This window comes from Trichechus manatus, unplaced genomic scaffold (assembly GCF_000243295.1).
Source record: "Trichechus manatus latirostris isolate Lorelei unplaced genomic scaffold, TriManLat1.0 scaffold00075, whole genome shotgun sequence".
Taxonomy (NCBI): Eukaryota; Metazoa; Chordata; class Mammalia; order Sirenia; family Trichechidae; genus Trichechus; species Trichechus manatus.
In genome coordinates, this window is record NW_004444011.1 from 6,634,300 (window position 1) to 6,648,074 (window position 13,775).

The 13,775-nt window shown below is 33.6% G+C and overlaps 1 protein-coding gene across 8 annotated transcripts in view; it reads left to right on the forward strand.

Moving 5' to 3' along the window:
• DNAJC1 (DnaJ heat shock protein family (Hsp40) member C1) overlaps positions 1 to 13,775 on the forward strand; it is a 343,339-nt gene that overhangs the window by 180,140 nt on the left and 149,424 nt on the right. For all 8 annotated transcript variants that reach the window (XM_023735039.1, XM_004380540.2, XM_023735041.1 and 5 more), the window contains one exon: positions 4,763 to 4,926. In XM_023735039.1, the coding sequence (XP_023590807.1) occupies positions 4,763 to 4,926 (164 nt within the window). The remainder of the gene's footprint in view (positions 1 to 4,762; positions 4,927 to 13,775) is intronic.

Consider the following 13,775-nt stretch of genomic DNA (forward strand, 5'->3'; position numbering starts at 1 on the left):
CATTGTACTACTGTTTCATGAGAAACTATTTGTTCTGTAAGCCTTCACCTGAAGTACAATAAAAAAAATAAAAAAATAAAAGTTTACACCCAGGAAAAAAAAGAAAAAAACATTCTTTGATGGTTACCAGTTAGATAGAAGACATGAGTTAATATTGGTGAAAGGAAAGGCAATACATAGTATAGGGGAAGTAAGCATAACATGACCAAGCTAAGAGAGGACACTGAGAGGAATGCAAGAATAAAGGGCTACTATGATAATTATTATAGCTTGGACAGTCCTGCAGCAATAGTATTAACAATAAATTTATAAATGGACAAATAGATACACCAAGAGATGTGGGAGGATGCAAGGGAACACACTCACCAGCAAATACAGGTTTGATGGTGGATATTTCTGCATTCGTGATTGTTGGTGCGGCTCATATAGAGCACACAAAGGGTGAAGTGAGAGAAATCTCTTAGACATAACCAGACATCTTGTGGGTAAGTGCCTAGGCTAGAAGACAAAGGACAGTAGACTTGGGGAACATCTATGTCAGCTGGCATAACATAGTACATAAAGTCAGTGTTCTGCATCCTACTTTGGTGAGTAGCATCTTAAAATCTTCTCAGCAGCCATCTAGGATAAAACTGTTGTTCTCTTCCCATCCTGAGCAAGGGAGAGTGGAAGTGACCAAAGACTCAAGGGAACAGTTAGTCCAAAGGACTACTGGACCACATGAACCACACACAGCCTACACGACTCCGAGACCAGAAGAACTAAATGGTACCCAGCTACCAAATGTTCTGACTGGGATCACAACAGAGGGTCCTAGACAAAGTGGGAGAAGATTTTCGAAGAAAAAAATCAAAATCTTGAAAAGCACCAGGCTTGCTAGTCTGACAGAATGGAGCAACCCCCTGAGAATATGGCCCTAAGACACCCTTCTGACCTGTAAATGAAGCCATTCCTGGAGACCACCTCCCAGCAAAGACCTGAATGAGGTTAGGGAGTGAGCCAGGGAGGTGAGGGGAATGGATCTGAGACAGGGAGCAGCTGACTGATGCCTTAGTGTATATGAGGAATAGCAAGGAGGCTGGAGTTTAAATAAACAAGGAGGAAAGTAGAACAAAATTAGGTCAGAGAGATGATAATGGGATGGGGATGGGTGGCATAAATTACATAGAGCTTTATAGACCATTGTAAGAACTTGGCTTTTACTTTTAGTGAAATGGAAGCCATATGAAGGTTTGGTAGAAAGGTGTCTTAGTTACCTAGTACTGCTATAATAAAAAATACCACAAGTTGTGGCTTTAAAGAACAGAAATTTGTTTTCTCACAGTTGGGGAGACTAGAAGCCTGAATTCAGGGCTTGTCTTTATGGGGAGGTCTTTCCTGGTCTGTTTCAGCTTCTAATAGCTGCCAGCTAATCCTTGGCGTTCCTATTGTAGATGCATTTGTCTCTGTCTTCCTCTTCCTCTTGTGTGTGGCTCTGTGTCTTTTTTGGTCTTTTTTATAGCTCAGAAGTGATTGGGTTTAGGATCCACCCTATACTGGTATGCTGTTATTAACATGACAAAAGAAAAATTCTTATTTCCAAACAAGGTCATAGTTACAGTTAAAAGGGTTAGGATATCAATACATATTTTTGGGAGCACAGTTCAGTCCATAACAAGGGCCAACATGATTTGACACAGGTTCTGAGAAGTCTGACTGCTAGGTTAAGAAGAAACTGAAGCAAAGAAGAACTTGAATCAAGAAGATCAGTTGGGAATTGTTGCAGTAATGCAGGCAAGAAATGGTGATGAGTTGGGTCAGTGTGGTAAAAGTGAATGTAGGGAGAAGTAATGGGATTCTGAATATATTTTGAAGGTAGAGCGAAGATTTTGTGGTGGATTTCATATAGGATGTTAGAGTGATGGAGGGATTGATGACTTCAAGGTTTTGTACTTCAGTACTTAAAAGGAATGGGAAAGACATTGGAAGAGGCAAGTGGGAGTGAAGGAGATTTTATCGGGAGCTTAGTTTGCGATATAGCTCTGTCCCTTCTTAAGGTTTAAAACATGGTCATATACAACTCAGTGTTTAATCCCTACAACTATGCTGTGAGATAGGTAGGGCATCATTTTGTAGATGGAGGCTTAGAGAGGTAAGTGATGTGAAGAAGGTTAATGTATTGGTAAATTGCATATAAAGAAATAGAACCTAGTTTTTACTCATTCTTGTTTTCTCTGTTTTTTTTTACCATTTTCATGTCATGACATGATTTCAAGTCTCCTTATTATTCTGATAACTTTTATGACATAATCCAGTTCTGTATTTAAAGTACAGTGTTCAAAACTGATTAAAATTTGCTTTCTTTTCCTCTTCCAGTTGTTTTACTAATATTTGCTGCTCTAATGTCTGAACATTTTCCAAAGAGAAGTTCTCTACGCCTGCTTGAAAAAGAAGATAATAGGTTTAAGATACTGTGATTTCGCTCAATTTAAACTGCATTATACTGTTCTTCAGGAGCCCTGGCGGCACAATGGTTAAATGCTCAGTTGCTAACGGGAAAGGTTGGCAGTTAGAACCCAACAAGTGGCTCCATGGGAGAAAAGACCTAGTAATCTGCTCCCTTAAAGGTTACAGCCTAGAAAATCCTATGGGGGCAACTCTGGTCTGTCACGTGAGGTCACTATGAGTTGAAAACCACCTGAATGGCACACAACAACACACTGTTCTTCAACACCCAAAGAATAGCCTCTCTTTTATGGCCAAAGAGCTAAATCACTGTTTGGTGAATGTTGCTTGGCATAATAAATATTTTTGTACTATGAGACAAATTTTTTTACCAAAGTAGCTAGCTCATAAGTTAATAGTGTAAGCTTCTGACTGTGTAAGAAGATCGACTACTTGTGCCAGAATGTTTGTTTTCTGGGCCCAAACTCTTGATTTTTTTGTTTAGAAGGGGCATTAAACTGAAGTCTACCTTAAGGTGATATTTGGCTCATTTCTCATTCCTTTGGTAGTCTTACTGAATGAATTTTTCTTTTAAGAGGAAACTATGTCTCTTTGTTCACTAGATATTTCATGAAATATGGGTTTTACTTTTGCTCTTGGGTTTTATTTTTGGTTTTTTGTTTATTCGCTTTTTGTTTGTTTTGGCTTGGTTAGTTGGTTAGTTTTTTATTCTTTGCTTTCGTCAAGTCTAATTGCCATTAGGAATCAATCTAAACTTGAAGTCTATCAGTTATTAAATGTTAATAAGACTTATTCCTGTAGCAGCCAGAATATTTTTTAGTTAACTGAAAATTTTTTCCATAAAATTCATGATGCTAAAAAAAAATCTTAGATTTGTTTTTCTTGAATGAAGTATAAAAATGATGTGTTCATGACCCCCAAAATTCATGATACCTGGGCCCATACTAATTATGTAGATTTGATTGAAACCAGAAAATTGGAGGAAAGATGTGATTGGTTAGGGAATTGAAGTCTTTTATTCACTTACACATGTTTTCTCAGAGGCATTTAGTTTTGGAAAAATATGTTTTTAATATATGTGTAAAATGTTAAATGCTTCAGCCTTAGCCCTGTATTATTAAGGTAGCACAGAATTTAGTGAATATTTAATAAGTTATTAGTTTATTGGTTTTAGAAATCTGAATTTTCATATCAATTTATGTCATGTAGTCTCTTAAAATTTTATTTTTATATTTATACCTGTAATAAAAATATTTAAATATACATTTTATATATGTATACACACACACACACACACACATATATAACTGTATTGTTCCTTTTCTTTTCCTTTATTCCTTGTCTCTATGCTCCCTCTGTCTTTCATCTATCTCCCCACATACCTGGTAGGTGTTCATCCATATATTTTTCATGTTTATATGATAATTTTCAAACGTTTATATGCGTATATATACATATGCATATGTAGGGATTTGTAGAGGTGTTATTTTGTTTTGTAAGTATAGAATCTTGCATACTTTTTCTGTATCTTGCTTTTTTTACTCTTAACTCATGGAAATCTCTACGAGTCAACTGGTGTCACTCTATTTCAGTATCTTAATGGACATTAATATTCCTTAGTAGAGATGTATTATCAATAATTATTCAGTCAGTTCTCCTATTAATAAACATTCACTGTGTTAGCAGTTTTATATCTTTGTGAAGAAACAGTTAATAGTCACACACACATACACATACATACCCATGTACATGGACTCATACAATTACATTCTAATGCTTTTATTTCTGGGGATATTGCTAGGGAAAAGGTTATATGTTTTAATTTTAATAGATGTTCTTATGTAGCTTTTCAAAGGGGTTGTAATAATTCACATTTCCGTTAGCAGTGTAGAGATACCCCTTATATCTCCAGCAGTAGGTTTTATTAAATTTTTGATAATCACGGTTAAGTTTCTTTCCTAAGATTATGTAACTATTAAGTTGTAAAGGTAGGGTTAAACCACTAAAGACGAGGCACTTTTCATTGTTCTAAAATGAAGTATTTGATGAAAAATATTTTGAAAACTAAAAATGTATACAAATTGACATGGTGGCTATATTGTGATCATCATCTCATCGTCAATATCTCTTGAGTTTTATTTATGAACAGTGTAATGGTTAATGTACAGTAGAACAGGGTCATCTATTTATAGCAAAAATTTTATTTTTGATGAAAGAACAATATTAACATGTTCTTTCAAGATATGGTCTATGAATCAAATGTTAGAAATTATTTTTATATAAATCTCAATAATTGGTTCTTTTCAACATTTTTTAGGACAGAAGAAAGTTAAAGTAAAAAAACCAAAACCTGAATTTCCTGTATACACACCTTTAGAAAGTACATATATTGAATCTTATGAACATGGAACTTCTATAGAAGAAATTGAAGAACAAATGGATGACTGGCTGGAAAACAGGAACAGAACACAGAAAAAACAGGTAAATAATTTTTAAAACTTGTAATTGAGTAAAAAACATACGCGAAGGTACGTAAAATGCAGATGTTCAGCTTGATGAGCGATCACGAAGTGAACCAAGTTAACAGTCTTCAAGATCAAGAAATAGAACACTACCAGTGTCCAGAAGCGTGTCTCATACTTCCTCCCAGTGCCACCTTCCTCTTCCTTCACAAAGGTAACAACTGTCTAACACTATCGATTAGTTTTGCCTGCTTTTTGAAATTTAGCTAAATAGAATCATCCCATTGTGTATTCCTTTGCATCTGACTTCCTCTAGTCAATATCCTATTTGTGAGATTTATCCATTATTATTGCATTTAGCAATAATTTATTCATTTTCATTGCTGTGTGATAGCACAGTTATAAATATACCACAATTTATTTTTGTTGGACATTTGTGTTGTTTCCAGTTTGGGGCTACAATGAATAATTTTCCTGTGAATATTCTTATACATATATTCTAGTACACATATGTATACATTTCTATTTTTGGAGTTAAGTTGCAAGGTCATGGGGTATGTATAGTTCAACTTCAGTAACTACTACTGGATAAATAAAATGTTTAGTTTTCCAAAATGTTTGTTATCAGTTTTTACTTCACTAGCAGGGTATGAAAATTCCAGTTACCCTATATCCTTGCCAGTGCTTGGTCAAGTTTTTTATATTTTAACCATTCTGGTAGGTTTGTAGTGGTATCTAATTATGGTCTAATTTGCATAGCTCTGATGAATAATACAATTGAGCACCTTTTCTTAAGTTTATTGGACATTGATTTTTCTCCTGTGTGAAGTGTCTCTTCAAGTCTTTTTTTTTAATTGAGTTGCCTGACTTATCTTACTGTTTTATAAACTATTCATTATATTTTTCAGGCATAAGTCTTTTACACATATTTTTTCCCGCTCTGGCTTGCCTTTCACTCTCTTAATAGTGTCTTTTGATGGCCAGAAGTTACTAATTTTAATGTAACTTTAATCATAAGTGTTTTGATGTATTTTGTATACAAACATCACAAATGCATACATTTGTGTTTATTTGGTGATTTAAAAAATTTTTTTTTATTGTACTTTAGATGAAGGTTTATAGAACAAATAATTTCTCATTAAATAGTCAGTACACGTATTGTTTTATGACATTGGTTAACAACTCCATGACATGTCAACACTCTCCATTCTTGACCTTGAGGACCTTTTTTTTGGTGAAAATATACATAGCCAAAGTTACACCATTTCAAAAGTTTCTACGTATACAATTCAGTGACATCGATTACATTCTTCCAGTTGTGCTGCTATTCTCACTATTTGTTTCCAGATTATTCCATCATTATCTTCAACTCACTGTCCCCTAGGCTTCCCATCGAAACTTTTGAGTTGCTGTTGTCAATTTGATCTCACAGATAATTCTTTTTTTTTTTTTTTTTTGTACCTTAGATGAAAGTTTGCAGAACAAATAGTTTCTCATTAAACAGTTAATACGCCTATTGCCCTATGACAATGGTTAACAACCCCATGACATGTCAACACTGTCCCTTCTCAACCTTGGTTTCCCTATCACCACCTTTCCTGTCCCCTCCTGCCTTCCAGTCCCTGTCCCTGGACTACTGCGCCTCATTAGTCCTGTTTTGTTTTATGAGGCTGTCCAATCCCTGGCTGAACGGTGAACTTCAGGAGGGGCTTCACCACTGAGCTAAAAGGGTGTCCGGGGGCCATACTCTCTGGGTTTCTCCAGTCTGTCAGGCCAGTAAATCTGGTCTTTTTTTTTTGTGAGTTACAATTTTGTTCTACATCCTTTTCCAGCTCTGTGCAGGACCCTCTATTGTGATCCCCGTCAGAGTAGTCAGTGGTAGCCGGACACCATCTAGTTGTACTGGACTCAGTCTGGTGGAGGCCGTGGTAGCTGTGGTCCATTAGTTCTTTGGTATTTGGTGATTTTTGTGTACAGTTTAAGAAATCTTTTCCTACTTTGAAATCATAAAGATATTTCCATCTCCTATCTCCTAGAAACTTTGATGTTCTACTTTTCACATTTACATATGTACAGTCCACCTGTAATTCATTTTGTTGTTTGATGTTAAGTAGTGATCAGTTTTTTTTTCCATAGAGTTTTCCAAAGCAATTAGCCCAGTGTAAATTAATGAAAAGACTGCTTCCTACAGTTTTACAGATGCCAACTTTGTCATAAAACAAGTGTCCATAACTTTGTGGATTGTTTGTAGACTTTCTACTTTGTTCCATTCATCTACTTGTCCATTCTTGTGCCAACATCACACAGTGTTAATTACAGTAGCTTTATAATAGATTATCTAGTATAGTAATTCTCCAGCTTTGTTTTCCTTCTTTAAGATTGTTTTATGTTTTAGCTATTTTTACCACTTAACGCTTCCATATAAACCTAAAAAGCAGCGTGTCATTTTCCACAAATTATTCAGCTGAGTCTTTTGATTGGGGTTACATAGAATATATAGATCAATTTTAGAAGTATTGATATCTTGATGGTATTGCATCTATAAGCCATGAATAGATCCATTCATTTAGATCTTTTAAGATTTCTTTCAGTTATGTGTTGCAGCTTTTTGTGAGTACATATTGCACTTTTTTTTCTGAGATTTATGCCTGGATATTTGGTATTTTTATATAACTGGTATTGTTTCTTAAATTTCATTTTTAATTGTATTTGGTACGTAGTAATACGATTGATTTTTGTATAACTACATTGTATATAGCAACCTTCCTAAATCTATTTATTAATGCTTTAGTTTATGTATATATTATACATTTTCTGCCTTTGTGCTAATTAGGATCTCCAATACAACGTAGAAAAGCAGAGGTGATAACACATACCCTTGTTTCATTCACAATCTTAGAGAAAACTCTCATCATTGAAATTTTTATTTCATCATTGAAATTATTTGTTAAGCTTTTATCATTTTACTATTAAATATAATATACCCTGTAATTTTTTAATTACATTTTTTATTGAGATACACTTCACTTAAGATAAAATTCACCATTTTAAGGTGTAAACTTCAGTGGTTCTTGGTATATTCATTATGTTGTGCAGAACATTTTCATCCGTCCAAAAAGAAACCCTGTACCTACTAACTGCAGGGTTGATCCTCATTATTTGTGGATTCTGTATTTTCAAATTCACCTACTTGATAACATTTATTCATAACCCCTAAATCCATACTCACATCACTTTCATGGTCATTCACAGACATTTTCATATGCAGAGTGATGCAATATTTGAGTTGCCTGATGTGTATGGTCCCAGGCATGGTTAGACAGGCTGGTTTGGTACTCACGATTTCAGTGTTCCTGGGAACTTTATAGAACTACCTCAGTTAATGAGAATCAACTGTAGTTCTATTCCCACCCTCCCTACAACCCCTGGAAACAACTAATCTACTTTCTGTCTCTATGGATTTGTGCATTCTGAACATTTCATATAGTTGGAATCATACAATATGTGACCTTTTGTGTCTTCTTTAACTTAGCATAATGTTTTCAAAGTTCATACATGTTGTAGCATGTAATAATACTTCATTTCTTTTTATGGTTGAGTAATATTCCATTGTATGAATGTATCACATTTTTTATTAATTCATCAGCTGATGGACATTTGGATTGTCTCTGCTTTTTGACTATCTGAACAATGCTGCCATGAACGTTTGTGTACAGTTTTTTTTTTTAACATCTCTTTTCAGTTCTCTTGGCTACATAACTAGGAGTAGAGTTGCTGTGTCATGTGATAATTCTATGTTTAACTTTTTGAGGAACTGCCAAATTGTTTTCCAATAGCAGCTGCACTAGCTTACATTCCCACCAGCAGTGTATTGATAGTATTAATTTCTTCACAGCCAAGCTTTTGTTTTCCTTTATCATTATTATTATTATTATAGCCATCCTGGTGGGTTAGGGTTAGAGTTCATAATTTGCGTCTTCTCTCTCTCTTTTTTTGGTCAGTTTAGCTAAAGGTTCTCAATATGTTTATCTTTTCAAAGAGCCAACTTTTTGTTTCATTGATCTTTATTGTTTATCCGTTTTTTATTTATCGCTGATCTTATCTTTATTATCTCCTTTCTTCTGCTTGCTTTGGGTTTAGTTTGCTCTTTTTTCTAATTTCTTAAGGTGAAAGGTTAAGCTAAACATTAACATGTATGAATTTCTCTCTGAGCAGTGCTTTCTCTGCATCCTATAAGCTTTTGTTACGAGCTCAACTGCTAACCAAAAGGTCAACAGTTCGAATCCACCAGCCACTCCTTGGAAACTCTATGAGGCAGTTCTACTCTGTCTTATAAGGTCGCTATCAGTCAAGATTGACTCAACAGCAACGGTTGTAAGTTTTTGTATATTGTGTTTTTATTTCTTTCTCTTCAAAGTGTTTTCTAATTTCCCTTGTGATTTCTTCTTTGACTCATTGGTTACTTAGGAGTGTTGCTTAATTTTCACATATTTGTAAATTTTCTAAATTTCCTTCTGTTATTAACTTCTAATTTCATTCCATTATTGTTAGAGAACATACTTTATGTGATTTCACTTTCTTAAAACATAATGAGACTTGTTTTATGGCCTAGCAGATGGTATATTTTGGAGATTGTTCTATGTGCTCTTGAGAAGAATGTTTTCTACTGTTGTTGAGTAGGATATTCTATGTTTGTTAGATTTAATTGGTATATAGTGTTGTTAAAGTCTTTTATTTCCTTGCTTCTTTTTTGTCTAGTTGTTCTATCCATTAGTGAAAGTGAGATATTGAAGTCTTAAGCTATTAGCGTTGAATTGTTTATTTCTATTTTAAGTTCTGTTTGTTTTTGCTTCATGTGTTTTGGGATTCTGTTGTTAGGTGCATGTATGTTTATAATTGCTATATCTTCTTGATGGCTTGACCCTTTTATCATTATATACTGTCCTTTTTATCTCTAATAACAATTTTTGTCTTACAGTCTATTTTGTTGGGTATTACTGTAGCCACTCCAGCTCTGTTTTGAGTACTGTGTGCATGGAATATTTTCCATTCTTTCACTTTCAACCCATTTGTGTTTTTGAATCTAAAGTGAGTCTCTGGTAGACAACATATAGTTGGATTTTGATTTTTTTAATCCTTTCTACCGATTTCTGGCTTTTGGTTGGAGAATTTACTCCTTGTATATTTAATATAATTATGGTAAGGAAGGAATTACTTCTGCTATGTTGTGATTTGTTTTGTGTGCATCTGTGTCTTTTTGTTGCTTAATTCCTCCATTACTGCCTTATTTTGTATTCAATAGATATTTTAATTCCCTTTTAAATTATTCTCGTTTTAGTTATAAGTTTTTAGTTTCTTAGAGTTTCCCCTTGGGGATTACAATTAGCATCTTAATTTATAACAACTTAGTTTGGATTAATAGCAACTTAATTTCAATAGCTTACAAAAACTTTGCTCCTGTATAGCTGTCTCCTTCCAACCATCTTTATGTTGTTACTGTCACAGTTTACATCTTTATGCATTGTGTGTCCGTCAGCCTAAATTTATAATTATTGCTTTGTGCAGTTGTCTTTTAAATCATATAATGAAAAGGAATTACAAACAAAAAATACATGTATACTGTCTTTTATATTTTCCTATGAAATTACTTTTCCTAACATCCTTTGTTTCTTCATATGAAGTTGAGTTACTGTCTGGTCCTTTCATTTCATCTGAAGGAGTTTCTTTAGCATTTATTCAGCAGGTCTTCTAGCAACAAACTCTATTTTGTTTGCCTGGGAATGTCTTAATTTTTCCTTCATTTTGGTAGAATAGTCTTGCTGAATATAGAATTCTTTATTGACAGCTTTTTCTTTTAGCAGTTTGAATATGTCATTTCACTGTTTTCTGACTTCCCTGCCTTAAAATTAGAAATCTGCTGTTAATCTTATTCGGGATCCCTTGTACACAATGGTTGCTTCTGTTCTGCTGCTTTCAAGATCCTCTCTGTCTTTAGCTTTCAGCAGTTTGATGATCATTTATCTAGGTGTGGATCTCTTTGAGTTTATCCTGTTTGGAGTTTTTTGAGCTTCAGATATGAGAATTTTTCAGCCATTATTTCTTCAAATGTTTTCTCTCTCTCTCTCTCACACCCTCTTAGTCTCTCTCCTTCTTCTCGGACTTTCATATCTCTATGTTGGTACTGTTGATGGCTTCCCACAGCTCTCTGAGGCTCTGTTCATTTTTCTTCATTTTTTTTTCATTCTCTTTTTTTTAATTTTAGCTGTTCTAGCAGGCATGCAATGATATCTCTTTGTGGAATTAATTTGCATTTAGACCTAGTGATGTTGAATGTTTTTTTATGTGCTTGTTTGTTCTCCATGTATCCTCTTGGTTAAAATCTTTCTTCTGTCTTTTGCCTGTTTTCTAGTTGGATTCTTCTTTTTCTTCTTTTTTTTACTATTGAGTGTTGTGAGTTCTTTATGTATTCTAGATATTAGTCCTTTAGCAGATTTGTGGTTTGTTAACATTTTCTCCCAGGCTGTCTCTTGTCTGAATCTTCTTGACAGTCTTTGACAGAGCAAAAAATTTTAATTCTGATGAAGTACAGTTTATTGGATTTTGTTTTCTTTTATTTTTTTGTCTTTTATAGGTTGTTCTTTTGGGTCCTGCCTAAGAACTCTTTTACCAAGCCATAGGGCCCAAACAGTTTATCCTATTTTTTCTTCTAAAAGTTTTATAGTTTTACATCTTATGTTTATATTAAATGTATTAAATATTATATATTAAATATAAACATAAGATGTAAAACTATAAAACTTTTAGTTTTATATAAGGTGTGAGTTTTAGGTCAAGGTTCTTTTTTTTTTTTTTGGTTTGTAGATAATTCAGTTATTTCAGCACCATTTGTTTGAAAGGCTATCTATCCTTTGTTCTTTATTTTTATTTTCTGTAATGGTTGTGTAAATTCAGTTATTTTCTCATAAATGTTTAGAAGAAATCACTGGTGAAGCCATCTGATTTCTCGGAGTAGGAATTTTTAATTGAAATTCAATTTCTTTAATACTGATAGGATCATACAGATTTTATATTTCTTGTGTCAGTTTAGGTAAGTTGTGTTTCACCCAGGAATTTGTCGATTTATTTAAAATTTGAAATTGATCAGTTTAAAATTATTTAATATCTATAGCAGTGCTGTCCAATAGAACTTTCTGTAAGATGAAAATCCTCTATAGTTTTTCTGTCCAGTACAGTAGTCAAGAGCCATATGTGGCTGTTGAGCACTAGAAATTTGACTAGTATGACTGAGATACTGGATTTTTACTTTTATTTCATTGAAAGTAATTTAAATTTTATTTTCAGTAGCTACATGTTACTAGTAGCTACCATATTAGACAGCATATGCCCCTAGGTTCTATAATGATATTCTCTTTTTTATTTCTGATATTGGATATTTGTGTGTACTTGTTCTCTCTCTCTTTTTCTCCCATTCATTAGTATTTTCAGGAGTTTATCTAATTATTAGTGTTCTTAAAGAACTATCTTTTGGCTTTGTGGATTCTCTATGTCATATTTTTTTTCTATCTTACTGATTTATATTCTTTTATTATTTTCTTAATTATACTTTCTTTGAGTTTAGTTTGTAATTCTTATCTAGCCTCTGAAAATGGAATTACTATATTGATTTTTGGTCTTTCTTGTAATATATCCATTAAAGGTTATAAGTGTCCCTCTATGAATGTCTTAAAGGTCCCTGAGTGACACAAACAGTTGGCACTCATCTACCAACCTAGCGGTGAGTGGTTCAAACCCACCCGGCAGCACCATCGAAGAAAGACCTGATGATCTGCGTCTGTGAATATGATAGCCAGGAAAACCCCATGGAGCTGTTTTACTCTGTACCACATGGGGTGACCATGAATTGAAATTGGCTGTATAGCAAGGGTTTGGTGGTTTTTGTTTTTTTGATGTAGGCATGTCTTTAGTAATAAAGCCACAATTTTTGATGTGTTGTGTTTTCATTTACTATTTAGTTAAAAATATTTCTGATTTTCATTGTGATTTCTTCATTGGCCCATCGACTCCTTAGAAGTGTATTTCTTAATTTATAAATACATAGGAATGCTCTAGTTATCTTTTTGTTATTAATTTCTATCCTAATTGTCTTATGATCAGAGAACTCACTCTTGATTTCTGTCCTTGGTAATGTGTTGAGACTTGCTTTATAGCCCGTCTTGCGGTAGGTTATTTAAATAACAATTGTGTTGCTCTTGGTGCAGTTTTCTATATGTTATTTAAATAAAATTTGTTAATTATGTTTTTTAGTTGTCTTATTATTTTTATTAAAACATTTTTATTTTTATTTTTATCCAGTCACAGGAATAGACATGTTAAAATCTTTTGGCAAGATTATGGATTTGTCATATTTTTCTTATATCTCTGTCAGTTTTTGCTTTGTAGATATTGAGGCTATTGGTGCATTTGAATTTTGAATATTTATAACTTTATGGTGAATCAAACCTTTTACCACATGAAATATTTATCTCTAGTAATACTTTCTTTGCTTTTAACTTTTCTTTGCCTAATATTAGTATATGTATACCAATTTTCTTTTAGTTCATGTTTGCACAAAAGCAAAACAAACCCATTGCTGTCGAGTTGGTTCCAAATCATAGCGACCCTATAGGACAGGGTAGAACTGCCCCATAGGGTTTCCAAGGAGTGGCTGGTGGATTCAAACTGCCGACCTCTTCATTAGCAGCTATAGCTCTTGTTTGCACAGTATATGTTTTTCCATCCTGTTACACTGTCCATTTTCTTGTACATTAGTTGTGCCTCCTGTTATTATGCAGGTTTTAATATCTAGTCTAACAGTATTTGAACTTTATT